Source organism: Anas acuta, chromosome 18 (assembly GCF_963932015.1).
Source record: "Anas acuta chromosome 18, bAnaAcu1.1, whole genome shotgun sequence".
Lineage (NCBI taxonomy): Eukaryota > Metazoa > Chordata > Aves > Anseriformes > Anatidae > Anas > Anas acuta.
In genome coordinates this window covers 4,501,056-4,528,867 of record NC_088996.1, presented here as the reverse complement: position 1 = coordinate 4,528,867, position 27,812 = coordinate 4,501,056, and the positions used below count along the sequence as shown (strand labels likewise).

Here is a 27,812-nt window from a genome sequence, read left to right as displayed (position 1 = left end):
ACAGGGAAAAGAAAGAGGAAAAGGATGTCAGGATATACAGGAGGAAAGAGAAGAAGGAAAACACTGCATTCAGTTTTGTCCTGCCTTGTCTGTCCTGGCATCTTAAGTCCTTAAGCTTTAGGGTGTGAATCAATGATTAAGTGCCCAGGGTCAGGAAAATATATGAATCAGTATTTGTCTTTTTTTTTTTTTCTTTTAATCTTTTCTCTGAAGCTGCTTTGACAGATCACACCACTGATTCGTCTGTACCTAAAGAGGCCCACAGTTCATGTACACAGATGGAAGGGGATAGGGAAAGACCATGAGCAGGAGTGGGTAAGGAGTGGCTATTCCACATCTGACCATATAAAATTCCAACCTGCAGCCCCAATTGATCTGAACCCTAAAACCAGCGATAGCCTCTTGCACATCCCCAGATCTCTTATCCTCTGGCAGTACCTTGCGCTTAGGAGACAGCCTGCAAACTGCTCTCCGGTCATCCAGGACTCCACCTCAGCTGAGAACTTCTCCTCTAGCACATAAAACAAAGAGTCAGTACACACAGCCTCCCAGCAAGACCCAAAACACCACCAAAGCTCTGCCGGGCACAGGCAGAGCCCAGCTGGAAAGGCCAGCTGGATGGCACATCTCAAAGCACTTTCAGACTGACAGCTGAAAGTCCTTGCAGTGTCCTGGTTCACTTGGGCCACCACCCCACTGACCAAGGTGCCAGAGCACGGATGATCTGCATCTGATTCACACAGGTTCTATGCACTCATGGGGCAGCATAAGCCAGTATTTGAGAAGGAAGAAAGGTTCAGAAAGTCACTGTGACAAAGGCAGTACCATGGTTTGCATGGGCTATGCAGTAATGGGTAATGGGAAAACTAAACACAGAGAAATGCAGAACCAGGACAGCCCTCTGTTGAAATGGGCCCAAACCCAGAAGAATCTTATCCTTCAGCCTGAGTGGCAGGTCTGAGCTCATCAGAATCAGACTTTGGAGTTTGGGCTCTGGATTCAGATGCTTCTATCCCCCACTGTTGCACCAGCCAGAAGCAGTCAGTCTGATCACTCTCCACTAAACTGCGGGAAGCATCTTCTGAATGCTGATTTTTGCACTGGAAAAGTCCTTAGGGACTAGAAACACAAGTTACCATTAAAGGTATGAACATCCAGCACCATCTTCCCTTTCCTCTGGTTCGCAGTCCACTCCAGCTGAGTGGGAGGATAGGCTCGGGAGAATGCAGTGTCTGTGTGCTGTGCTGCTGTCAAGATCTTACGCTGGCAAACAGCATTGAAGCCATCCATGCCATGATCTGACACAAATCTAGGAAAAGAAAACTGCCTTTAGCATGTTGCTCATTTTTCTTAATCTTAATGAAAGTGTAGCTAGCTCTTTCTCCTCCTTACTTCAGCAACGGCTTCTCCAGTGCTGGTGAAGGGACAAAGGAGCTCAGTAAAGTCGCCATCAGGACCCAGGCTCGCTGGCTGTGCTCCACATCTGGGTTCTTCCATGTCTGGGTGACCACTTGACTGAAGATTTCATTGCGCAGAGCCACGTTATCCAAACCTTTCCTAGCAATGTAGTTGCCCAGAAGTACTTCCTGCCAGCCGTCAAGATTCTGGTCACCAATGAACCGTAAAATCTAGAAGCATTCAGGGAGAAAGAGAGCACTTTAACTGCAACCCTCTGGCCTGAATTGTGTTGCGAAGTGACAACCTGAACTGTAAACACCAGGGTGTTTGTGAGCCTAAGAGCTCTCAGATCTGCACATTTTCTCACGCTATGTGCACCACCTAAGTTCTGAGGAATTTGGGAGGCAGTGCTCATAGGGACAGGACCCTGACTAAAAGTCTTCTTCAGTTTGTTCTTTACGCTGTTCTTCTGACTCAGAATTTGTTCTTGGGCAAAATATTTCTCCTTCTTTGAGCACCAGAGCTCAAACTTGCTAGCAACTTACTACAGGCTATTTGTTGTGTATCTGAGACCACAGCTGCTGAGATGTAAAAATATGTAAAATAAATTGATGCTCAGCTGATAGTCATGAAAAGCTCAGGCAGCTAGACATGAGGAAACACTAACTGCTGAATGTTAAGCAGACTTTGGTGTGGTTAACAGTAAAACAAGTAGTATGAGATGTATTACGCTCAACCACATTACACTTAAGCAATGATTCAGCTTCTTAGCTATGTATATCACCATTTTACATGCTTTTTTTTTCTTTCATCCTCTACAGTGTAGTATGTCGCTAGATTCTTTTTTTTCTAAAATTTGCTATGGACAGCTTTGGAGAGGATATTTTTTCCCTCAGATAATGCCTTAAAATGGTTAATGGTAGTATGCATGACAGACATTCAACTGAGAAAACCAGGAGATGGAGATTGTTTAGTTCTCATGGAATTCTTTGTAGTAAATCCCTATGTATTACAGTCTTTGCCAAAGAAATAACTAATTTTTTTGATTAGCAATTGAGAGAAAAGATCATGTGATCTTGAGGAAAAATAATAATCATCTGCTCAAACACAACCTATCCACAAGATATTGAAGCTTATATTCTTCTGCAACTGAGATCATTAGGACAAAACAAGGCACTGGTTTTAGGTATTACATTTCCCAATGGGCTTATTTTAATAACATGCAATTCTCAAAAAGGTTAACACATTTGCTTAGAAATCATCTGCAGTTTCATTCTATTTTCTTAGACTAAACTTCACATCTTTAAGAAATGCGTTTTGCATCCACAGGGAAGAGGTGGTAACACTATCCTCCTTATGCAAACACTACAGAATTAAGGTGTGGTTCCAGGTGTAGTTTTCTTGATGACAAAGTCCCTGCCTTGTTCCAGACTTTATACAATAATTCACTGTCCCCCTATCGCATACTAACTTAACTGTATGTCTGAGATACCACCTCATGTGACGTCTGTCAGGCTGCTCCAATACTTTGAAGGAGCAGCAATTTATTCTGCTCTCTTCACACACCACGTATTGTAAGCATCTTGTTGCAGAGAGGCAGCAAAGAATTGTCTTACGCGCATCTGTTCTTCTAGGCCCTGGTCAAGGAAGACATCTCTTACCAGTTTGTTGATCTCAAGTGCACTCTCCTGGTATTCAGCTTCCAAACGGGTTAAGGGGTAATGCAGGGGATGGCCAGGGGCAGGGAAGTCTGTATTCTAAAAAGAAAAAGGATAGAAACATGCAGTTTGTGGCTGGTATCACTAGAATAGCATGTTTCCCCGGGAGGGAAGCAATGAAGAGAAATAAAGAGAGTTCCCACCTGGAAGTGTGACTTAATGAAGGAGGAGAAAGGGTAGCTGTTAATGGAGGATGGGAGGGAGAGATCATCTTTGATCTTGACTTCTGGAGGTAATGCCTCAGTTATCTGGTTGGCCTGTGCTCTATATTGACCTGCAAAAGAAAGAGGTCTTAGAATCACAGAACGACTTCAGTTGGAAGGGACCTTAAAGATGATCAGGTTACAACCCCCTGGCCATGGGGCAGGGATGCCACCCACTAGATCAAGTTGCCCAGGGCCTCATCCAACCTGGCCTTGTGTTATAGCAGTCAGAAAGGCAGCCAGAATACATCTGGCGTGCAGTGCACAGTCTGCTCCAATTCACAAGACTCTTCTGCTTGATTATACCTTTTATTGGATTACACAGGTGGCCAAGATATAACTGTCATTTTGTTAGATGCCATACCAACATAACAAGGAGGTTAATCTTACCTCAACCCATCTGCAAATTAAACATACACATTGTACAGAGTTACAGAGGAAACAGAAACGAATATAACATTGTTCAAGATGAGGTAAACAGCTTGGGAAGTTATTAGTGATATTTGGAAGGAAAAAAAAAAAGCAAAACAACTATTCTATCCCAAGCAAAGCATTCCCTTTAAGTTGTTACATTGTTTAAACCCATTTCTAATTTAAACCCATTCTAATTTTTTAAAAAATGGACTTCTGAAGAAGTGATTTGCAATTTAAAAAATGAATGTTTCTTTGAAAGAGCCAGAATTCTAGTTTTGACTTTTTAACCTTTAATTTCTTTAAGGATTTTGGAGAAGAAGCCAGATGGGTTTGAGATCTCACACCCCAGATATCCAGCTCTGCAAGAAACCTGTGTTCATTAAACATTTTTGCTGTCACACAGCTTTGATCAAAAAGTTTTGTAACATCATTGTCACCAGTTACATCAGCAAAGTTCAACGACAGAGCTGAAAAGATAACAAAGATACTGAATTTTAATCTGGTATGCTGCCCACTGGCCCAAGTCACTTTTCCACTCTGCCATCTTGGGAAACAACACACACAATACCTTTTGTCTTTATCATATTTACACTGCAATGATAATAAATCAAATACAACCCAGGTGACAGACAGCAGGTAGAAAAGGCACATACATAATACACTGCTGGGAAACAAGGAAATAAACAGTGAAATAAAACAGTGCAGGAAAAGAGAGGATTTCTCACCTTCAGCTACCTGTAGCAGAGCAGCAAGCTCTGCAGGGATCTCCAGAAGCCCAACATCCTGTGGGGAAAGTGAGCAAGTCAACCACTGGGGTAGCAGAAGTGAAACGCCATAAACCCTGAGCTATTCTGCTCAGACTGGGTGAAGCTGCCTCTGAACAGCTGGTTGGAACAAGGATTGACCTCCTGAACAGCAACAGTCATTTCAGCATATACAATATTCAGAAACATTACAAAATAAGGGAGTAGCATATTAACACAGGTACATGGCATGGGTCAGCACAGGAGGGAAAGGTGAGTAATTCCTGACAAAAGTCACTGCCACAGGGGGCAGAGACAGGAAATTTGGCTTTCTTTGACTCATCTCTCATTACTAACAAGTTTGTCATATTGCACAGAAGAGATTGTGTTTTAAGGGTAAGGAACCATTTCCACCTGCTCCTTTCTCCTTTTTTTTTCCTCTTTTTTTTTTTTTTAACTATTATTTTTCAGTATCCAAGAGCTCTACAGCACAAATAAGAAGATAGCTGATCTTGATCTCTGATGCACATTGCTATTTTGGAGATTTCTAAGGACGTTCAGATCTGTACTGGGATAATTCAAATGAGTATCTTAGAGAATAAAGCCTGTTTTGTTGTTGTTGTTGTTTAACATCTGCATAGTAAAGCCTCTACTCACCAGCATACTATTCTGCCATCTCTCTTCACATAACCCCTCAGCAAAGACAGAGTCACAGCTTTTCTATCTGTTTGATTTTGCTCCTGATAAGACGCTTGACTTAAAATTAGCTTTTCAGTGGTGTGTTCAGGTAGCAGGCTGAGAAATCTCACACTCCTGGATCCTCATCTGAGGAAGCAGATGATATTTTAAGAGTACCCAGTGCTATGTACTCCTGTTGTTGTTGCTAACAATTCCATGCCAAACTGTGGCTGATGTTGACACGAGTTTCCTTGCTATGCTCATCACAGTGAATGTATGTTCAGTCTAAACATGCAAATAATGACATCGGTTAGCAGTGTTCCTTTATAGCAATTGATACAGGTTAAACGCCCTGTACACTACGCAGTTATATTGCTATAAAGCATTTAGTAACTACCTTCCTGTAGAACATCTTCCATAAATACATTTGTGCAGAACTGTCTCATTCCTACCCATCACAACAGAAAAGGATTACCAAAAATTCTCTTCCTCACAGCTCCAAAGATTCAATCCAGTGCTGCAAACAAATACAGTACTCTGCCTCACGACCTTAGAGATGCTTGATTATGGCCAGAAATTGGAAAATGCTGACCTAATGAGATAGTTACACAGTTAAAGGCTCTTTATAGCAGGCTTAACTACATCCCTGCTGCAAGGTTTCCAGCATACGCGTAGGCTTCACATACTCTCCAGATGTTTTACTGCTCCCAAGCAAACCTTTCAGAGCAGCTGTCTGCATTATCAAGCCAGTCTAGAACCAAAAGCACTAATAAAAATCACTGCATCAATTTCAAACTGAATCCCAACCCAGGGGCAACCCTAACATGGTATTGTCTCAAACACAGCAGTAAGGGAATAACAAAAAGGGTGGAAGCAAACAAGGAAGCCTGAAGTGAAACTCCTGGATTCCCGAGAGACCTTGGTATTAATAAATAGAAAAGAAAATCCCAAACTGGGACCAGGTTTTGAGGAAAACTCTTAAAATGCTTAGTGGATAATGTAGCACCAGATATCAAGCATGTTCTTGTTCTTGACCTGATTTCAACAGCATCAAGTTTCTGTCACCTCCAGCCTACGTGTTCCTGCAAACTGCTGAGCTCTCCCAGCTCCCTGAACTGAGTTGAAGTGAAATGGGCCTTACTGTAAATACAAGCATGATCTGAGAACAGAATTAAATAATAATTTATTAGCCCACTCACTTCCCTTCCTTAGTGATTTGTGAGATTAGAAAAACACCAAGGGCCTCAGTCTGGCACATCAGAAAGAAAGGTTCCTAGGGGATGCTAAATCATTCGGATGTCCCAATTCTGCACATTTTTATGCAGAATCTACAACCCTCAAGAATATTTCCAGAGCTTAGTCCTGTTGTTCCACCATGACATATGTACTCTAAGGTACTCTGGGCTGAGGAAGGATAGAGGAAGGGGAATACCCTGAGAGGCTGGCTTGTTTTATCTCAGACTCCCACAAACCGTTTGACAACTTACCATTCCTTGGCTGAGACCGTTCTCCCTGTCACCACCGGCCAGGGATCTCCTCCTTTGCTTTCCTTCCTCTAACTCTTGCTGCTAGAATATGGAAGGGAGAGAAAAGAAGACATATGAAATCACTTCCAGCTATTTCTGGGGGCAGACTCTGCAGTTGGACAGGAGCTGGTGTCCTGCTCCAGCAGACAAAACGACAGAAAGGCTGCAGAGCCTTCCTTGGATTCAAAATGGTATATGAAAAGGGGATGCCAGGGCAAAGCCTTCAGCTTTGCTTTAGCACCACTTACTCTACACAAAACAATCCAACGGTAAGAGCTTTCACCACCTGCCCAGCATCCCCCCCACACCTTTCCTCCCTTGTCTGGCATTTGATGTATCCAAGGACAAAGGACACACAAGCTGTCAGAAACACTCGCCTGTCTCCTCCAGCATTAAAGATTACAGTAATTCAGCCTGAAAATGGAAAGAGGAAGCTGTCTGTGGAGAGGGACCCCTTTAGAGGGGCGGGAAGGGTACCAAGAGCCAAACTCTTGCAGCTCTGCACTTTCCCATCTTATACTATTGCCTCCCAGACTCAACACTCACCTGCTTCCTACCCCAAGGTGAAAAAGGAGGGTCTCAGTCTCTCCCTCTCTCTCTCTTGCTTGCCTGTTGCAGAATAATGTTGGGAGGGACTATACGGGAGGTTATGAGGGCTGGGCTGCCAAAGACAGTAGGCATGCTAAAGTACAAAGGGCAGGGCTGGGGGAGAAGGAGGAACTTTGCAGCAGGTGAACTTTGAGACCTTTTATTGTTGTTAACACATGTACAGATACCTCATCAAGCAAACACTGGAGGAACAGAAACAGATTCAAAGTAACTGTGCTGTTGTGGTTACTGATGGAAAGAAAAGCTGGATCCTGTCCAGGTAAGAAAGGGCAGGAAAAGGAGCACACACTGTTCCGGGCATGGCATGGCAGAAGGTACCTCTGCAGTCTTCCAGCAACACTGGCCTTAACCTTCCACCCCATGCTTTGCTGAGCACGCTACCAGCTGCACTGGGCCCCTCCTTGCCTGCCTTGGGAAGCTGCCAGCTTCACAGATGTTAATCACTATCCTAAATAAGATTGCCCTGATTGTTTGGTTTTATTTTATTTTATTATTTTATTTTTAGCAGCTTGTGCAAAATGCGTTCAACACACTGGACAGTTATCAAGGCTCTCTTCTGTACACAATTTTCCATGTTCTTAAATCACTGCCATCTTAATCTCATCCCTACTATGGGCCCAGCTGATTTCCAAAAGGTCAAGGACTTCAACATGAGGTAGCTTTAAGAGGCGGACTGAAGAAATACTGCATTTTAGTCACCACCCGGGGAAACACCAGAATTGGGCTGGGCAACCAAAAAAGAGAATGATTCCTTACAGTTTGAGTTGAACAGCAACTCTGGAGACCAAAGATGTAATAAACTCATGTCCTGTGTGTGGCAGCCTAGAGAAGCTCACATGCACAGGCATACAGATCTGCTGCATTTATATTTATAAAGCTCCAGTCCCTGTGGACTTTATTCTTTTGACTATATTCATCTCAGCCAGAGAGTGAAAGACAGCTTTACCAATTCATTGCATCATTTCCTATAAACTGTCTGTAAAGCCTGCCATGCCCTCGCCTCACCCAAAAACTAGCTCTCTGCCTAGGGCAGAAATAGCTCCTGCAGGATACCCGGTCCTGAGAAGTGTTGTTACCTGGCAGTGCTTCCTCCTTTGAATGAAATGCCTAGAGATTAAAACCATGGTATTAAACTGCACCAAAGTCTTCTTCAGCCTCCTGTACCGCTTCCTAGAGGGATTTGAAAAGAGGAAAAAATGCTAATGAAAAGGAAACCACCAAAATTTAGGCAGACTGTGGACTCAGTTCAAGGCTATGGACGAAATATAACAACCTAATCAGTCAGCTAGGATTTGGTCTTAGTGTGTTAAGCCTGGTTCTCTCTTAAATGTTTTCTCTACATCCTTTGCTCTAACCACCACAGTATCAGCACTACCACAAAGCAGGCTACTATAACAGTTCTGATAACAGCTGTATTTCTACTGGAACCTCTGCTCAGTGCTGGGAAATCTCTCCTCCACCTACAGCAAAGCCTACAGCACACCTGTTCTCATCAGGAACTGCCTCTGCAGCCCTGCTGATCACCATTAAGCTCCAGCCATTCCATTAACAGTTGACCCAACAGAATTCCCCGCTGCAGAGCAGATTGGGAGCCAACGTGAGGGGAGGCCTGTCCAGGCACATCCTCACCTTGCCATCCTAGGCAAGGACAAAGGGCTATACCTTGTCTCCTTGTCTCCTGACCTTGCCTGATAACCTCGGAAGTGAGCCTGGATGATTGTGACTTTCTCCTGGAGGACACGGAAGCGCCTGCGGTGGAGGAGGCATCGGAAATTCCTTTGGAGGGTAACAATGGCCCAGCTCTGCCTCTGGTTCCATCGTCTCTCCAGCAGCTGCCAGGCCTTCTCCTTCAGAAAGACCTGAGGCAAAGGGAAGAGTCTCTGAACCACGACAAAAGCAGCCAGTTTCTCTAAGAGGCAATCAATAGCAAAAGTTTTTGTTTTCCCTCCTTACTAGTAAGCCTCTACTGCCCATAAGGTTCCCTGCTAAGGAAACTGCACTCTCCTCATTGAAAAGGGCAGGAGATGTAGGCCCACATGACAGAGGTAGATGTGTTTGCGGAGGATGGTTCAGAAGCAGGGAATTGGAGAGTGATGAAGGTTACTAAGCAGGAAAACCAGCAGCCCAGGCCTCCACCAAGGAATGCTGGGAGGATAAAGGAGGTGGTCATACTACTAAAACATCCTGAAGCCTCCCTCCTGTTTTTTATCTGAAATGCTAAAATTTTTTCCTCCGTACTTGAGACAAGACAAAGCAAAAGGGAGGTGGAGGCATGCAATGTTCCCCTTCTTTGGGCAGGAGAGCCAAGCTGCTCAGTGTTCACTGACAGCCCATGAATAAATGGCTGGGCCAGTGGAATTAAGATGGGATTCTCTATAGGCACCACCTTTGTGACTCCAATCTGATAAAGATCTGAGGGGCTCCCCACCACACGAGACAGCACAGCCACACAGACTTCTCTCTTCTCCAAGCAGCTGTGCCCTTGCCCAGCCAGGAGGCCATACCTGGAAGAGACACTGATATGAGGAAAGCCAGGGCTGTAACTGGAATCCTCAGAGGAGGATAAATCACAATGTGCTGACAAGTTCATCCAGGCTTTGAGTGGCCTGGGAATCCCAAGCCAATATATCATTGTACCTGGCTAGGAAGTTCTGGAATGGAAGACGGACTGGATATCCCTCCTTTTTAATGTGGATGGCCTCCAGTATCCCAGAATGCCGCAGCTGACAAGTGACGTACTCCACATCAAAGATATTTGACAACTGTGAATGTAAGACAGAAGAAAAATGGAAAACATGAGATCAAAGAAAGAAAAAACAGAGGGCAGGGAGCTGAGAAAAGGGGCTCCCTCTACTGTCCTGCCCTTGGTTAGATCTCTCTATGGGTGTGAGACACAAAACCCAACACACCCTTTGGTGTCCAGCTGACACTGGACATGCTTCTTATCCCCCAGCATATGGTCAGCTCACATGGCCACAGGGAAGAGTACAAAACAGAGAAAGGGGACAAAAAATTTAAAGCTATCAAATGAAGAAAAGGAGTCCCAACCCAAACGCAAAAGGAAAGCTGCTGCACAGTACTGGATTTCAAAGAACTGAGGGACTCTGTAAGGAGCTCAGGATGCTGCCCTACCTTTTTAGGATTAGGAGTGATGCACCGAATAAAGAAGGTATGACTCCTGCAAAACAGAAGAAAGGAAGAACCTTTCATCATCCTCTCCTCTGTGCTGACTTGAGAAGAATTCACATATTTCTGGGTGCAGCAATCAGCCCAGCACAGGAATGAGCACTTCTCACCTTCTCAGCTTGGCTGTGAGGTCCTGCAAAGACTCCTGGAATTTGGACACCAGTGTAGAGGCCCGGGGCTTAAGCCCTTTGCCCCTGGCCCCCAGATCCCTTTGTTGACTGTAGGTAGCTTTAGCCTTCTGGAAAATGTGAGACACCACCTGGAAAAAATAAAGAAATTTACCAAAGTTCCTTCCACTATGTGGAAAGAACAAATCTCTTCCATCTAAAACTGGGGAATTAGTCTCCCTTGCCCCCTGCAGGGCCAGGAACCACATCTGTATCTTTCTGGCAGTCTGTAAGTCTTATATAAAAAAAAAAATGCATAAATTGCAGCCAAAGAAGATTTGCTCAATTCCCAAGTGTCCTTCAGTAGAACAAAATTTCTCTCACATTTCCTCCAGTTTCCCCCGACACCTGTCCAAGGTCTTTCTGTTTCTCACATGAAAACAGAAGGGCTTGTTAGGTAACAGCAACAGAGACCTTCATCCTCAACCACTACAATACCTTGAGGCGGCTCTGGGAGAAGATATCCAGCACCTCTAGACGCAGCTGGTCACGGTTTTTATTAAGAAACTTGTGGACCTGCAGAGGTAAAGCCTGATTTAATGCACAGTTCAGACCAAGAAAACAGACAGGCAAACACCCTTCCATGCACACACCTCTCTTTGGAGAAGAGAACTGGAGAGGTGGAACAAGAAGCAAGCCCTACAGAATGACTTGCTGTTCCTAGTGCCACCAAAAGCAGAGGAGACAGTGGCTGCTGCTTTTTGGAGCGATTGTTCCTTTTCCCCTTCACATTGTCCAACAGGCTTTGACCCCCTCACTTACTTTCAGCAGCAACAGTTTTCCTGGCTTTTTCTGGGCTCTGGATCAAGAAAAGTAGGCTATTGCGTAATCATGGGCACTACCTATTTTGTTTTGACCTAGAGGCTGTTTAGTTGCCTCTACTAACAAGAATCTCCTCATTTTTGATAGAGGGCTGCTCTAGATGGATGTGCAGTTACAAATAGAAGGCTTTATCCTCAGAACTGCTCCATCAGGACACCCACAGCATGGCCTATTGCTCCAACTGCTCCAAGTCCCCAACTGGCTCACCCGATAGGTGACGGGGCCTGCATAGTGTTTCACGGTGAAGACCGGCAAAGGCAGCTTGGGCTTGGTGTACCAAGGGCTGTTTCCATGATGGTAATGACACTTCTGGAGGAAAGTGTGGTCAGTGGCCTGTAAAGGAGATGAGTAATGTTTCCCATTACTGCAACATATTCAGTAGCTGAAAAGCCACCGTTAAATGGAAGGTAAAAGCATGCAATAATTTGTGTAAACAGTCTCTGGTCAATCTGTGCAACTGCCTTGCCATAACCATCCTGTGAGAGGGATCACAAAAGAAGATAAGAGCTCACCTGAGTAAGTGAAGTTTGGTCATCTAGGATACACAAGATGCCATGGGGTTTTGCAGCAATGACATCTAGGCATGACTCATCGTACATCTTGGAGACAGGAATCCAAACTAACTGCTCTTGGCTATATTCCTCCTACACGTTAAAGGCCAACCAGACAAATCCAGCCATGAAAACAAGAACAAAGTAGGGAGTTAACGGTGGGATTTGGTTTATTCTTCAGGAAACTAGTGTTTCACTGCTGTTAGAAACTTGCTTAGAATTATCTGGTTTTGACTTATGAAACGTCTTTTAAAGCCACTAATTATTTTCCTTACTTAAGTGAGAAAAGCTGCTCTGATAAACAGAGTAATAAAGTGAGCTGTGAAAGGCAACAAATCTGATAACTACACTCCAGGTGGAAGTGGAATAGTAAATAAAATGCTACAATGAATCTACCAGAAGGAGCTTTAAAAGTACCACTGGAGTCTGGAGTCATTGATGCAGAACAACTTGCTTATAAAATCTGTAAGGGAGTAAGGCTCTAAGAAACTCTTTTGATTTACTACAGAATTAGTAACAGCTATTATGTAATCAGCTCTTTGGATTAGGATCCCATGGGTACTGCTTAAGAGAGACATGTTTATTCAGCTTCCTTTTTTTCTGCTAAAGGACAGTCTCCAGCCAAGGCTGGCTCAGCTCATTCCATATGTGCTGCCTTCATCTGCAGGTATGAGCATCACTTACCTCTTCCTGGGCAATGACAGTCTGGCTGAAAAAATGCTGGAGACGCTCATTGGCAAAATTGATGCAGAGCTGCTCTAAGCTGTTCACACCTAGATCCTGCAAAGACAAAAAGGCATTATCACTTCCAACCCACAGCCCTCCCAGAGACTCTGTCTTCTGCAAACAATGCACAGCACCAGATGGTGCTGATCTGAGCCCCTGGTTCAGGCAGCTTGTTCTGATCAATAAGTGATAATGAACCTGGGAAACTCCAATCATATCATGTCTGGTTTGCAAGCTCTCAGCCTGAACTATTGACTAGGATGAACAGAAAGAGGTAAGACAAGCTGTGAAGGAAAACAAAGAAGAGATCTACTCTTAGACACACAGCCTCATGTGCATCATTGCTCTCAGAATCCATCAGTCCACACACAGATTTTAAAAGGAATCCTAAATATAAAGCTCACATGCCTTGATGAATGCATGTCACTCTAAGCCCCTGCTCTGCATATTATTTGTTTACCCCAAGTCTGGGAAGCTCCCAGAAGCTCAATGGAGCAGGAACATTCATTCTTTAGAAAGGCAGAACTAAAGCTAGTTATGTGAATTATCTACGCAGCACCTTACTGCCCAGTTCTCTTAATCAAACACGCAAGGCTGACATGGTGGGAGCACCAGAAACCATTCTCACCATTTGAGGCTAGGCTGTTAACTGCCTAGGAGAGTTAGGACTCACAAGCCAATGCTACTTGCAATCTACCCAATCCTATTTAATTTAGGATTGTACCTATGCCACATAGTCATAAGAGAAATGGGATGGGCTATTCCAGAAGGCAACTGATAGCAAGGGCCATTAATAAAAAAAAAAAAAAAAAAGCGTTAAATGTCCTGAAGGAGCTCTTCTTTACTGCCTCAAAACAAACAAACAAACAAACAAACAAATGTACCCCCCTTACCACAGGTATCTAAGTTACATGGTACAATTACTATTTCCTTTCAGGTAGGAATCATATTTCCTCCCATCTCTGGCAGTGACTGAGGAGAATCAGAACATGTACTTGCAACCCAGAAAGTATCAAAAGAATAGGAAAAGCAACCTCAAAACCATGTATGTCCACAATGCCTATGGCACAGTCCGATTCCCAGGGAGCCAACCACTCATTGATTCTCAGCAGCAGCCACTCAAAGAGCAGGTAATACAGAGTCTTGGCAATGGAGTCCCTGAGCAAGAGAGGGAAAACTAGTTAGAACAAAAACAGCACCCTTGGATGCATCTTACCAACAAACAAACAGTAGCAGAAGTCACCTGGCTTCAATGGCTCCTTCTACAGACAGAGGTGTGAAGATCCGATCATAACATGTCACCTGGACACAAAGAAAGAGCTGAATTACTGTTATTATCTCACAATTATATGTGGTGGGTTTTTTTGGTTTTTTTTTTTTGGAAATCCACAAGGAAGTTGGCTCAGTTAACAAACAGACATTTTCTATTTGACCTAAGAATTTACCCAGCTCTCAAAGGAAAAAGTAAAGAGTAAAAGCATATGCTGCTGTGTTTCAGGGTGGGAGTCAGCTGGCCACGGTGTTAGGCCTCAGGCTAGAAGAGAGCCCTCCTGTATGGGAGTTCTGTCTTTACAGTCTCTCCACCCTGCCTCAGCTACCTTGAGGGGTTCATCCAATCTCCGGGATTGATGAAGCACGTTAGCCATTCTACAGCATTTTATTCCCGCTGTTACTTTCCAGGTTTTGGACCATCTAAGGCCCTTCTGCTCACAGAGCACTGGCTAAGGCATGCCATGCTTCAGGATGAATGAGAAATGGCCAAAAGGTACTCACCGTGACACGGTGAGTCACAGCACTTTGTAGGAAATCTGCGGAGACACGCAACAAATTGGCCACAATCTGAATCTCGGTATCACTGGCGATAGCTGCATGCTCAAAGAATTCTTTCTAAGTAATGGAGAAGAGCAATAGATTCAGCTACGGACTGGGTACTACGACCAACTAGTATTAATATTCTTAAAAGCATCTCAGTTGCACAGATGCAGGTCACTGCTTGAGTATGATACCAGCACACCAGCACCTGGGTTCATCTTGGCTCCTCAAACAGCTACTCCAGCTCTAACAACCTTTGGTTGTTCTTATCTAGGTCAGTCTGGAGCTTAATATCTAAGGAACTGAATAGTCTCCAAAGTCATCCTCAGTCACGAATAATTTCCCTGGCCCCATCACATGGGATAACAGCAATGTTCAGCAAAAACAGCTCAATGCCAAGCTGACGAGGGTTACTGTACCTCATAAGAGGTAAAGCAGATATTCCCCAGCTGCAGAATGGCAGCCAGCACCGTCCAGGTGGAGGTCAGCTGATCGTCCGAGAGGCTGATTCCCTCCAGAGCTTGCACCAAGACCAGAAAGTCCTCACTGTCCTCCTTCCCCACGATGTCACACGCTCTGCCCTGAGAGAACAAGGACAGATAATTGCGGTCAGCTCCTTTTCACACAGGCTGGAGCTGAGCTACCAACAGCAATCTTCAAACCAGTGGTTCAATGTTTTAAGGGCTAGAGGAATCTGAAACAAAAAGACCACAGACACTGCTAGTGGGAGGACAGCATTCATGACAGACCAGTCTTTCCTCTCTGGAATTTGGAGAGCAAAATCTTTCTTGTCCACAGATGCCAAGTTTCAATTATGGTTCAAATATAGGCACCCCAGCTATCCCTTACCCACTGCTGGAATGCAGCTTGACAGGAGAGGGGATGCCAGAATCTCCTCTGATTAAGTCACAACAGTTGTTACCCCAAACACTACCAGAATCTGACGTATGAAAGCAAACGGGTTTATGTGCACACAGAGAACAGTCCTGAGTTAGTCTCACCTCTGCATGATCTGATCTTTTTCCCTTTTCCTCTCTGTCACAGACTAAGACGCTCCCATTAGCTCAAAGGGTTTAGTTTGCAATACAGATCCTTAGCCACCAGGAACGGCACCCCTCTAACTCCCTGTGAGAATACAGGAGCATCTTTCTGCAGAAGTTTCTGCTTGTTTTTTTTTCTTATGTGATAGAGAGATCTACTACCAGTCTCCAAGAAGGACTTGCCTCCATGCAGATAACTTTTCTAACTCTTAGCATACGTCTAACAGGTATCTGTTGGGTAAGATAGACCCTTAATTGCCCTGCCTCCTTGAGTCATTAGTGGTACTTGTACTTTCCTTGCCTGAAGGAAAGATGGTATCAAGCATTCCTCAAGGAGTCCTCAGTTGTTGTGAACTCTGAGTATGGAAAGTATTCTTAATAAAAGGTAATTGTGCTCCAAGGTGATGACTTAACAAAAGTGCGGTAAACAATTTTCCAATTTAAATGGATTGTCATCAGCAGTTACAACACAGCAGCTGTAAATTTTCCACCCATTCACTCAGTCAAGGAAGCAAGTGTGTTTTGTAAAAGGTAAAAAAAGAAATTCCCCTGTTCTTTTCTGTTCTTCAATAAATTGCAAATGCAAAGAAAGGCAATGAGAAAAGCATTTCTTCACCACGAGGTGGAGCCATGGGCCCACAAGATGACTCTTAAAAGGCTTTCTTTGGGAACAGAAGGGACATGAAAAGTGAGAAAAAGAGCAAATAAGACACCAGGATATTTCTTCTTAGGTCAGGTGAGAGAAGGAACAGAGCAGAGTTTAGCATAGTTCTGCAAAGGACACATGAGGAGACAAGCAAAGTTAGGAGATGCCTCACAAAGAGCCTTGCTACTCAAACAGAAATGATGCCTCAGCCATTTCATTCCCTTGCTGCAGAGCATCCTCACACCACTCACCTGATTCAGGTAAAAGTAAGACTCTGCCTCTTGCAAGTACAACTCCTCTTTCTGCTCCGCAGGCAGCCCAGCCAGTAGCTCATAAAAAACATGGTAGTTCCTCTCACCGTGGGCCTGATGGGAAACACACTTCGTAGAGTTGACTCCAAGTCCAATTCCAAAGCTCTACAGAATAGATGCTGCCACAAACCAAACACTCAAAAGCTGGACACTGAACTTTCTCTGAGAGGTCAGCAAGATGATGCTAGAAATTATCCAAGAACTACTATTCAAAAAGTTTCCAGGGTTTCTCACTGACACCTTCAGAGCACTCCATCCGAGAGCAGTCCCTTTTGTGCAGCTCCAATACCTGACCTTTTCCACACTCCAGACATTAAGAAAAATTAGGTGAGGAAAGATTTAACTTTCAGTAATCCCTAATAAGTGGCATACTTCAACCTGTTTGAGATAGAGCAAGCTCCTATTTTATTAATATAAAATAAGTGATTACCTTTTGCTATACAGAGGGAACTTATTTCTTGCTAACAGAAGAAATGGGAAGTAATTCTCATTTTTCCCATCCCTGTTATTTAACATTAAATTTCATATTAAATATGAAAATGGGAGAGAGGAACTCATTGGTCCTCACCTGAAATACCACACGAGACTTCTCCAGCAGGTACTGAGAGATGGACGTTCCCACCACGGCCCCGCTAAGCACAAGAAGACAACAGACCCTATCAGAAGCTAGTCAGACATTTCAGGTAGATCTGCTTGTCTGAGGGATCAGCAAAAGGAGTCGTTACTGAGAAACAAGGATACAACCTGACCGACTTGGTCTGAATTCTGAAGCTTTCCAGCACCAGTGTATTGTATCATGCTATTACAGACAAAGCAGCTAGGAAACATCAAGATTCGAGTTTGATTACTGAAGAGCCTCCAGAGTACAAAGGAGCTCGGATTTGAATGATGCTCATACTTTATGTCCTGAAAATTCTCCAGGAGACAAAGCAAGCACCCGTCCTTCAGTCTTGTCTGATTAGTGTTGCACTATCACTGTCTCATCTACCCTTACACATTCATTCTATGTGTCAGACTGACAGCCTGTGAGGAAAGGGATCACCATTTTGTTCTGTATTTGAATTGCACCTTTTACAAAGTTAACTTGGACCAAAAGCAGGATGTCCAAATACCACAGCAATACTGGGCCATGCAGCCAGCAGCCTGGAGTAGTGGGCAAGGATCAATCAGCCTGTAAGCCTCACACGTGTCCCATGCAGATTAAGTAGGTGTGTAATGAAGGGAAGAAATTAGTGGCCATCTGAATAGATACAATTGATTTGAGAAGAGTCACTATGGCTTCTGTAAAGAGAGGTCCTGTCCCACAAACCTCCTGGAGTATTTTCAACAGGATGACAAGCATGCAGATGAGAAAGACCTGAGGAATACAGTCTGTGCGAACTTCCAGAAGGTTTTATCAAGTCAGGGAACTTTTAAGGAAAGCAGACAATTATGGCAGAAGAAGGAAGGTCTTGACATGGGTAGGAGTAAATGGCTAATACTCTTAAAACTGGGAGGTAACCACTAGAGTTCCACAAATTGTCTGTCTTCCGGCCCTTAAGTGTAATTGAAGGTTTGATAAGTGACTTAAAAGAGAGCTGAACAGCAATACAACAAAGCTTCCTGACATTATGAAATTATTCAAGGTAGTGAGGTTGAAGGCCAATAACTGCAGATAGACCTTACAATACTGAATGAGTGAGCAATAAAATGTCACATTAAATTCACTGGAGATAAATGTAAAGGGATGCACACAAACTGAAGTAACCCCAGCTTCACATATAAACTGAGTTAACCATTGCTGCTTAGAACTGAGACTTTGAGGTTATGATAGTTTCATGAAAATGTCAGCTCAGTGTTTTGCAACAGCACCAAAAAAAAATTTCTTAGGGGTTAACAGAGTATTAGAGAGAAGTGTGGTATGAATGCTTGTTGCCAGTGCTGGAGGCACAATATTGTATCACATAGCTCCTTGATATAAAGCAGTTCAGACAGTCTGATGTTCTTAATTTATCATCCATCTCGAGAGGTGAAGATCTATTTTTTTGTGGAGGAAATCTAAAAGCAAAGTAGGGGTGTAAACTCGCCCCCCTATCCTGATGATAACAAGGCTATAGTGGGGGGAAAGCTATTGCATGAGCCCTAAGCTCTACTAGATCTTTGCTCACCCAAGTCCCCCTGGACAGTTAGGAAGGACAGCATCCTGTGATGATGTTCTTTTAACTCACTGTCGCAGGTAGATGTTCAGAAGCTTCCCAAAACGACTTGAGTTGTCATTGAGGATGGTTCTGGCATTCCCAAAACTCTCCAGGATGGGTAGGACATTACAAGGCTTGAAGAAAAGAGAACACTTAAGTAGCGATCATGTTTCTCTTTACCCCAAAGTACTTAATTAACTGTTAATCTGAAAATCCAAAAAAGAAGGGACTTCACTGAATTGATTCTTGCTTGACTAAGGAGTCTCTTTCTGACTTTGTCTTGGTACAAGTACCTTCAGCCCCTGTTGAGTTGCTCTATGAACTTTTTACTTTCACTGCTATGATCATTCAGTTCACTTCTGCTCTGTGATTGTTTAGCTTCAACTCCCAAACATCGCTGTAAGGTCTCTGAGGCAGGTCAAATCAAAAATTTCAAAACAGATACAAACAAATCTTCAAACAGATGCAGCACCCTATACAGTGTCAGAGCTCTCCATTACTAAAATGCATCAGCTGTGGCTCCTATCTTCACAGCAGGTTCACCTTGAACCACCAGCCATCTGAAGTCCAGCTCATTGAACAGGAATGAAGAAACAAAATGGCCTGTGTGGCCTGTTTGTGCTGTCTTTGGCTTCTACCTCTTAACAAGCCATGATAGCATAAAGCAAATCTCAGTTTCCTCTTACCTGCCTGATCCTGTGACTGTCTGATCTCTGGTACAGCATAGTCAGGTATCGCATAATTACTTTGGCAGCTTCTGTTTTACCCGAGCCACTGTGTCCACTGGAAGAATAAGAGATAAGGAAGTTGGCATCAGAACAGAATTAACTGATTTAGACACTATCAGAGGTTCTGTTACAGTAAATCAGTGGAACTGTACTGACAACACATGAAGATCCATCACGTTGTTCAAAACGCTGACACAAAATAAGCACAAATAAGAATCCACTGTAGAATGTCAAATGCCTTCTTTTCTACTCCCCCCAAAGGCTATGAAGCTAAATTCAAACTGTATTTCCACAGAGTGAAATAAAATCCCATCTCATTCATGTTTTCTACTCACAACCTTCACACAATAGCCACAATGATACATTCATGGTCAGTGAAATACAAAGATGAAAGTCTTTCTTGCATAAAGAAATGGACAAGCCTTTGAAAAGCACCCACATTTCTTACCTGATGATGACACACTGCTCTTGTTCTGATGACTGGGACAGTGTGTAGGCCATTTCTGCTATGGCAAAGATGTGTCTAGTCATACAGAAAGAAAACCCCAGTTAACTGGCCTCACATTTCTACTGCACAAGCACAGCACTAAAAGGCTGATCTACATCACTGATCTACAGAGAGATGGGCCAACATATTGGCCTAAGAAATGTGAGGAACCAGGGAAATCAGAGCTTTGTTCTTGCTGACATCAGGTTAAAAGCCATTGCAAAGTTCAGGTTCCTCCTGGACCTCTGTGACCTAAGCTAAGTAACGCTCTGTGCCATGGTGTAAGTGACACCAGCAATATTATCTACACTCACGGAACCTGAATACATTGTTAGCTCTGGTACAGCTGCTAAACACCTTCTGAAGCCCAAAGAGAACAGAGTTTGGGGAGTTAGTCAAGAAAGAGAAACATACGGAGCATTTTCGGAGAGTGTCCTTCGGTGGTACTGGGTAGCCACTTCTTCAGAGTAGATACTGAGGTCTTTGAAAGGATTCACGGAAACCAAGACTTGCCCAATGTAAGTCTAGGCCAAAAATCAGAAAGGGGAACAAATTTGGTGGCTCATTAGAATTTTCTGAGTGAGGAACACAACTGACTGGGAATACAAATACTAAAACGAGCTTTAAAGGAACACTGTATATTCTGATTACACTGCCAGCTCATGCAGGGCAAAGCACATTTTTTCAGTGGTCCTTTTCCAAGCTCTGTCATTAACATACTGGGGGCATTCCCTCTGGTTGGCTTCACTGGTCACTTTCTATTTTCCAAGCTCCACATGGAATTATAGGCACAGGTTTGAACATCTGAGTCAGTAACTGAGAAAGGGAACAATTGTTCCACTAGCTCTGGACTGCAACACCAAAATGTTTGCAGAAAATCCCATGTCTCTTCTCAAGATCCGCAAACTTTACTCAGAACTGGTTTGCTAGGACAAAGGAATTCCCCTAGGAGCAACTGAAGCTAAAATTGAACCCAAGCATGCACATGGGTTGGCAACAAATACCAAAATTCAAGAAAAACTCTGGGACTCTGTTCTAGACATGATTCTATGACTTAGATTTTACTGCAAATGTTCCATGCTACCTCTTTTTTTGAGCAAAAGCAGTGTGAGTATCCTTCTTATCACCATTCCTAGTAATGAAAAAGCTCTTGAGCTACTTGGTGCAAGATCAAAGCTTCATGGAGAGAGAGAAATCATTTTCTCTTACAGCTCATTGTTCAGAATGAATAAGCACTGAAGAAAAACACACACAAAACCACTGCTACCCATACATAAATACGATTGCGATGGAACCTTTTCTTCAGACACAGCAGAACTGAACTCTCACAGACTTCCCTACAAACAGAGGAAAGAATCTGTCAGTCATAAGCTTCAAATGTATGTACCGATATTAACCTTTCTGCCCTCCCATGGATTTTGTGGGAGGCTGGGATCTGAAACTACTCATGGCCTTCACCTGGTTCCAACATGTCTGGGAATAAGCACATCAGAGAGAACAGAGCAGCCAAAGCTCAGTGTCCGACCTGCCCATATCCATGTGATCACAACTCCTTGCACACAGCCTTTAGAGCTGTTTCTCTAAGCAGGATCACGAGGGTAAAGGTTGCCAGGACATGCAACAGTGTTAGGTGCTCCTCTTTCAACAGCAGCATGATTAACAACCCATGATTAAAAACCATTAAAGATGTAAGGCCTGAGTTTGACACAGCTGAAAGAAGCAGGAGTTACTAAAGGCACAGATGCCATTGTCAGTAGGCACACAACATAAAAATGTCCTTCTCCTCCTGCAAGTCTTCCCAACTTACCACCCACTTCATGCAACGAGAACAGCATTTTCTCATGTTGTAGCCAAGGATGTGCTTTTTATTGCTGAGTCAGCAAGAGCTTTAAGGATAACAAACAAGCCTCTGTGACCTTGAGTTGCAGAATACCACTGACAACACGTACTCCAGTCTGGTTAGATCTTCTATCTCTTCAACTTCTACTCTGTGGTCTTCACCCATGTACACCTGAAATGCATAGATATGTTATTACAAATCAGAAGCTCAGCTTCATCCCGATATTGGAGACAACACCTGTACCTGTTTCTGCATGAAGTCCATCTCCAGCATATCGTCAGTGATGTCTTCTGCCTCCCACTGATCCTTGCAGACCTTCACCACGTGGCTGTTGGCCAGATGTGGATCCTTGTAGATGGCCCATCTGCTGAGGTTCTCGATGGTGATTTGTGGGAGCAATAATTCAGAGTTCAGCCATGCCACAGGATCACATCCCTGAGCCTGCTGCTGGGACCAGTGAACACAAGGTATGGCTTTGGAACTTGCAGTCTGGAGGCCACCTGAATTCTCTTTGACATCCACCTCCCCAGAATATTCTGTTGTACGTGTTGGATCCTCTTCCTGAGGTGGAAGGAAGCCTGGACAACAATAATTTCCAGATGCTTTTGAAGAAAGGGAAAGGTGAGGGTCTTTGTGGTGAGGCTGCAAAGTTTGCCCAGTGGAGAAATGGGATGTGGCAGCACTCTCGGGTGTTTTTACCTGCTGGGGCAAGGAGCTCGGAAGGCTGGTCACTCTGCATTGGATTGTAGTAGGTGTCACCTGTCTTGTACTTGTTGATGCAAATATTTCCCTCTTGCAGGAATACTGTTCGCTGTTTCTCTGAAGGCTTTGATCCATCAAGGATCTGGGAAGGTCACTCTTGAATCCGCAGCCCTGTTGCACAGGCATCACAGATCTTCTGTCTGATAGAGCTCTCGGTTTCTCTAGGGAACGATCACTTCCAGAGCCCGCAGGTGAGGAGGTCTTTGACTTAACCATGCTGTGCACTCTGGGCAGAACTATAGCAAACTTGGCATCAGGAATATTGTTCTTGTCCTCATCCAAGCTAAGTGAGTTTGGAAAGGAACCGTTTCCTTGAAGAGGGGAATCACCAGAAGGCAAATCAGCACGTCCCAGCTCCTCTGATGTTTTAGGGCCCCCTCTCCCCTCCACTAATGGAGGAGATGAGCCTTTGTCACTCACCTCACCCCTCCCCAGCTGTCCGGCTACATCAGGGCAAGTTTTGTCAGACTGACCAACCCACCCAGCAGTACTTACAATCCTGATAGCCATTCTACTTCTCAGCCAGAAAGGCTTACTGCTCCTCTTCCTCTTCCCAAATTTCTTCAAGAGCCATCCTGAAATACCAATTGCACGTGCCACACTCAGCAGGCGAGCTTTCAGGCTTGCTTTCTTGGAAGGTTTTTGACCACGCCGGGTGGTGACTTTTCTAAAGTTAGAATGGGTGCTGTGCAAGTACTTGGATCCCTTCCCATCACGCACATTTGCTTTTGCAGAAGGTGCCTCTGCAACCACTTCTTCTGCTTTCTCTTTTTTTGTCTCAAAAGTCTGGCGTGAACCCAGTTTCATTCTTCCAGTAACCTTTCCAACTTTCTTCTTCCTGCCAAGGTGCTGCTTATCAGATGATATTTTTCTAATAGAGGAGCAGCTTGACACGCTTGAAAGACTTAATCTTTTCTCTCCTAAATTCTGAGCTATGTTGGGTTCCTTCTGTGTACTGAAGGTTTGTAGAGTTGTAGGTTTTGAACAGATACTTTCAACGTTTTTCAGTTCAGAGCTGCTTTCCAAAGCCATCTGGACAGGATTTGGTTTACAGCTTGTTAATAGTTTGGTCTCAGCATTTTTATGTTTGCTTTTCAGATTGAGAAGAATTTGGGATTGAGGAGAGTATTTCTTAGTAAGCATCATTGCTGCTACTGCCTGCTTGCTGCGGTCTGAAGAACCATCCCTCTGTATATGTCCTACCACTTTTCCTTGTTCTGCACTCTCACACTTCATGCATTTCTCTTTCAATGTCATTTGCTGCTTGAAAAGCAAAGGGCTGTCTTCCAGTGTGCTGCCTTCATCATTCACCTTTTTTTCCTGTTCAGTTCCCTGAAGTACTTTGCTAATGGGGAGTTTTGCTTTCACAGCACTAGGTAGCGGTTTTCTTCTTGCCCTTTCTTTTCCTTTTTCAGCATTCCCTTCAGTGCTGTTCTCCCCACTGTCACCAGAATTATCACGTGCATCTTTTGACATATCCTGAACCTTGTCATTTTCTAACATCTTTTCCTTGCTTCCTGTAGTATTACCATTTTCTCTGTTCTTAGGACTTATCAGTTGGGATCCTGCAATGCTCACATCATCGCTTTTCTCACTGCTCTGAGCTAGAGTAGATCTTGGATGTCTTGGCATGTCATCTTGCTTCCTCTTTTTCTCCTCCGCCTCTAATCCTGCAAAGTCAGTGCCTTCCTCCTCAGATTCTTTCCTTCCATCTGTGGTCACCTGCTCTCTTTCAGTCTTACTAGAAGCTTCATTGCTTTCACCGAGTAGTTTCTTGGAGCCTTTTCCTCCAGCCACAGGAATATCCTCCAGCATAGCTTCTTTCTCACTGGTGCTATCTTCTGAAGAGTTACTCTTCTCTTCACTGCTTGCAGTGCTGTCCACTGAAGTTTCTTTTCTATAGGCACAATGGCTTTCATTGCTGGAGTCTGAACCAGAGTTACTGGAGGTTTCCAGTAACTTTTCTTCTGCACTTTCAGTGACCGTAATCTGGGTATGTTTTCCAACTTGCTTTTTCCCCATTCTCTCACCTTTTTCCCTTGCTATTCGGCCTTGGAACTGAGAACCTGACTTCTGCTCAGAAGCCTTCTTAATGCCATGATCCTCATTAAGCTTCTTCCTCTGCCTGGCATTGTGTGCTTTCTGTGGCAAGTCATGTTTCTGAAAAGAGCCTTCAACACTTTGTACTGCAGAGGACTCTACAGACTCTGAGTCACTGACTTTTTCAATAGCACCAGGATGCTTTCCACGCTTCCTTTTAATACTGCGTTTCTTGCTGTTTGTGGCAGTCTTTTCCTCCTTATCACTGCTGTCCTCACTTTCTTGTACTGATGTCACCTCCTGTGGTTTGCAGGCCTTTGCGTTTTTCCTCTCTAACTTGGACACTAATTGTTTTCCATGTTTTCTCCCCACACCAGATTCTTTTTTATCATTTCTCTCATAGGCTTTCTCCCCCCAGAATAGCTCTTTGTGGCCACTTTCTTTGCTTTCCTTGGCTGGCCCTTGGGTTTTTAAAGGGTCTTGCTCAAGGTTGTCATCTTTTTCAGTCAATGACTCTTTGTTCTTCAACTGACTTTTGCTCTTACCTTCCCGCCGTCTCCCACAGTGGATCTTTGAATCTCCTGGGGAGCTTGCCTTTTTCTCATGATTCAATGTTTTCTCTTTTCCAACCTTTTTGTGCCGAGTTTTGGATCGATAAGGAGGCATTTCTCCAGTGTTCAGGAGTATGTGCAGGTTTACCTTAATTCACCTATAAACAGAAACATTGCACATTCTGCTGTGAAACAAGCTACAAAGAGAGGCCAGATCCTCCTAAATCGTAATTATTTCATTTCTATAAAACTGAACAAATGTTTGCACCCGAAGAGTGCAAAACTGACTATTTTGCACCAGGTTACTCTCTGATTTTGTCATGAATCATCAAATTTTCTTCCCTTATTAGGACTCTTGCCAGAGGCTAGTGGTACAGGCAACTGAGTGAATGCCCATGATTTTCCACAGGTGACAAAAGTTTGACCACATGGTAGTTTAAGAAAGAAGGATTATTTTATTTCAGCTTTTGCTTCTCCAATAACCTTATTTGTGCTGAAGATGAGAGGAACACATCTAATGATCTATGCTAAATGAATGAACAGGACATAGTTATCACAGTTTCCTAGGTATTCAGAATCTCAGCTGGACCAATATAAACAACACTGGCTTGAAGGCTGAAAATAACAATACTGAGTAGATGCTGTGTCACTGAGTAAAACTGAAAAGACTGCAATTGATCATTTAAAAACAAAACATCAAATCTATGTCAAACTGTACAAGATGACTTGATACTGCAGTACTAGCATCTACAAGCTGAGCTAATGCGTGAGTACTAGAAATGATGCAAAAATATAAGCCTAATTTTAATGTGTTCGTTTGTTATTCTTCCCTCTTTTATTTGAACACTTGTCTCTTAAACAAGTGAGTGCCTGGTAAATTTAAATATATATGGTAATGATAAATAAATAGTATTAAAACAGTATTAACCAGTATTCAGTTTTCCACAGGATAACCTTTTAAATCTTCTGCAGCAGAAGAGAAGGACATTGTTGAATAGATCATGCTGAAGACTTGACCTGTCATGAACCTGTAGCTGAGCCCAAATAACATTTTTCTGAGGAAACCAACTGTCATAGCAAATCTGTTTGTCCCTGAATAGCTCTGCTGAAATCCAGCTGGACAAAAGGCTAAATAAATACGTGAATTAATGAGAAATGGGAAAGGAAAAGAAGAAATAAAGTGGTAAAAAAACAAATACAAGAGACTAGATGAGGCAGCTGAAACTAAGTAGGTTATCTTTGTAGCGCAAGTCCACACTTTGATATCCACTGGCATAAAATTGCTTTTATTTAGGACAGGGTCTGCAGGAATAGGATTTTGAAATCAGTATAACTGATTCTACACCAGGATTTTTGTTGAAACATAACTGTATTGAAAAAACACCTAGATGAACCCTGGCAAACAAGTACACGCCAAATAAAACTCCTAATACAGACCCAGTTCATGTCCGCAGAGTTGCAAGACCCCATCTTTTATTTTCTTTTTCTCTGTGTTCCATGAACAAGCATTCATGTCTTCGAGGACCTGGCTAAACTGAGTTAGAAGTCAGAAGCAAATAATACTCCATTATGTAGTAGCATCTCCACACAGCTCCTCTTAAGTGCACTGCTATGAGCAGCAGTCTAGGAAATGTTCAGTATTCTAGGTGTTAATCAGCATTACTTATCTCTTTGTCTTTCCTCTAATCACACAGGCAGGAAATAAAGGATGTAAAAATGCCCAAAGGATTAGTCTCAATCTTCCAGTCTGTTGGAAAATCACTTTTATCCTTTCCAGTTATACAGCTCCTGTATGAGTCAACCTCTTGCTGCTTCAGACAGACCAGATATGCTTGGGTTCCAGACCCCAGTTCATTTGTCTGAATGAGGTGCTAATGGCAGAACCTACTTCTGATTGTCACTAAACACTCCAAAGCAATCCCAGAAAACAGTAAGGGCACAACTAAAAGGAAATGAGGGACCAGGGAAATGAAAACTGGAAGGTGAATGGAGCAAGAGAATAGGACAAAGGAGAAAAAAAATCATATAGCAAGGAAACCTGACAGTCTGCAACATCTTTCCAGAAAGAAAACGTAAAAAGCCTCCTGTAAGGGATATTTGTAACTAACTTTGAGATGACATTAGTCAATGATGCACAAGGAAGAAAGCAGCACACAGGCAAACTCCGTTATATATTTTGTTCTCTCCCCTCTTTCTATGAGAAACCCTTCTCTCCCTTTTCTATTTTTTTTTTCTTTTTCCAGCCAACTCCACAGGCAGAAGAGAAGCTTCCACCCATTGTATCTTCATGATTTCTCTCAGTAGGTAGCAGAAGACCAAGCAGACACAATTTTGTTAGTAATTCCTGCCTTCAGCATAACTCTGACACATTAATGTAGTTATCAAAAGACAAATATAGGAAGTCTTCAGTCAGATGTGGGACTATTGTGGGATGCTGACAACATATTTACTTGTCTCACAGCTCCAAACCTTGCATCTCAGTAAGCATGGATGCAGTGTACAAACTTTGACAGCAGTGCCCAACAGCAATGGGGATGGCAAAGGCACACGAGATGGTAGGCAATTTCTGATAAATGAGACTGAGTTGGGAGGATTAGCTATACTTGCTTTCTTCCCATCGTGAAAAGCAAAGCCTTGCTGGTTACTACACACATGCTGCAAGCCCAAAAGAGCTCTA

At 43.4% G+C, this 27,812-nt stretch overlaps 1 protein-coding gene across 1 annotated transcript in view; it reads right to left on the bottom strand.

Annotated features, from left to right (window-relative positions):
* Window positions 1-25,293, bottom strand: part of MYO15B (myosin XVB) — a 44,702-nt gene extending 19,409 nt beyond the window's left edge. The window contains exons 1-30 of the mRNA XM_068655452.1: window positions 22,026-25,293; window positions 21,892-21,953; window positions 21,210-21,279; window positions 20,357-20,466; window positions 19,904-19,978; window positions 19,414-19,510; window positions 18,758-18,861; window positions 17,119-17,182; window positions 16,491-16,604; window positions 14,973-15,134; window positions 14,515-14,628; window positions 13,985-14,043; window positions 13,776-13,899; window positions 12,700-12,795; window positions 11,977-12,108; window positions 11,672-11,797; window positions 11,081-11,158; window positions 10,586-10,734; window positions 10,422-10,467; window positions 9,927-10,051; window positions 9,528-9,793; window positions 8,973-9,237; window positions 8,366-8,459; window positions 6,642-6,722; window positions 4,459-4,516; window positions 3,260-3,390; window positions 3,060-3,155; window positions 1,393-1,628; window positions 1,137-1,309; window positions 439-511 (exon numbers count right to left, since the gene is read on the bottom strand). Of these exons, the coding sequence (XP_068511553.1) occupies window positions 439-511; window positions 1,137-1,309; window positions 1,393-1,628; window positions 3,060-3,155; window positions 3,260-3,390; window positions 4,459-4,516; window positions 6,642-6,722; window positions 8,366-8,459; window positions 8,973-9,237; window positions 9,528-9,793; window positions 9,927-10,051; window positions 10,422-10,467; window positions 10,586-10,734; window positions 11,081-11,158; window positions 11,672-11,797; window positions 11,977-12,108; window positions 12,700-12,795; window positions 13,776-13,899; window positions 13,985-14,043; window positions 14,515-14,628; window positions 14,973-15,134; window positions 16,491-16,604; window positions 17,119-17,182; window positions 18,758-18,861; window positions 19,414-19,510; window positions 19,904-19,978; window positions 20,357-20,466; window positions 21,210-21,279; window positions 21,892-21,953; window positions 22,026-25,250 (6,605 nt within the window). The 5' untranslated portion in view covers window positions 25,251-25,293. The remainder of the gene's footprint in view (window positions 1-438; window positions 512-1,136; window positions 1,310-1,392; window positions 1,629-3,059; window positions 3,156-3,259; window positions 3,391-4,458; window positions 4,517-6,641; window positions 6,723-8,365; window positions 8,460-8,972; window positions 9,238-9,527; window positions 9,794-9,926; window positions 10,052-10,421; window positions 10,468-10,585; window positions 10,735-11,080; window positions 11,159-11,671; window positions 11,798-11,976; window positions 12,109-12,699; window positions 12,796-13,775; window positions 13,900-13,984; window positions 14,044-14,514; window positions 14,629-14,972; window positions 15,135-16,490; window positions 16,605-17,118; window positions 17,183-18,757; window positions 18,862-19,413; window positions 19,511-19,903; window positions 19,979-20,356; window positions 20,467-21,209; window positions 21,280-21,891; window positions 21,954-22,025) is intronic.
* Between the last annotated feature and the right edge of the window lie 2,519 nt (window positions 25,294-27,812).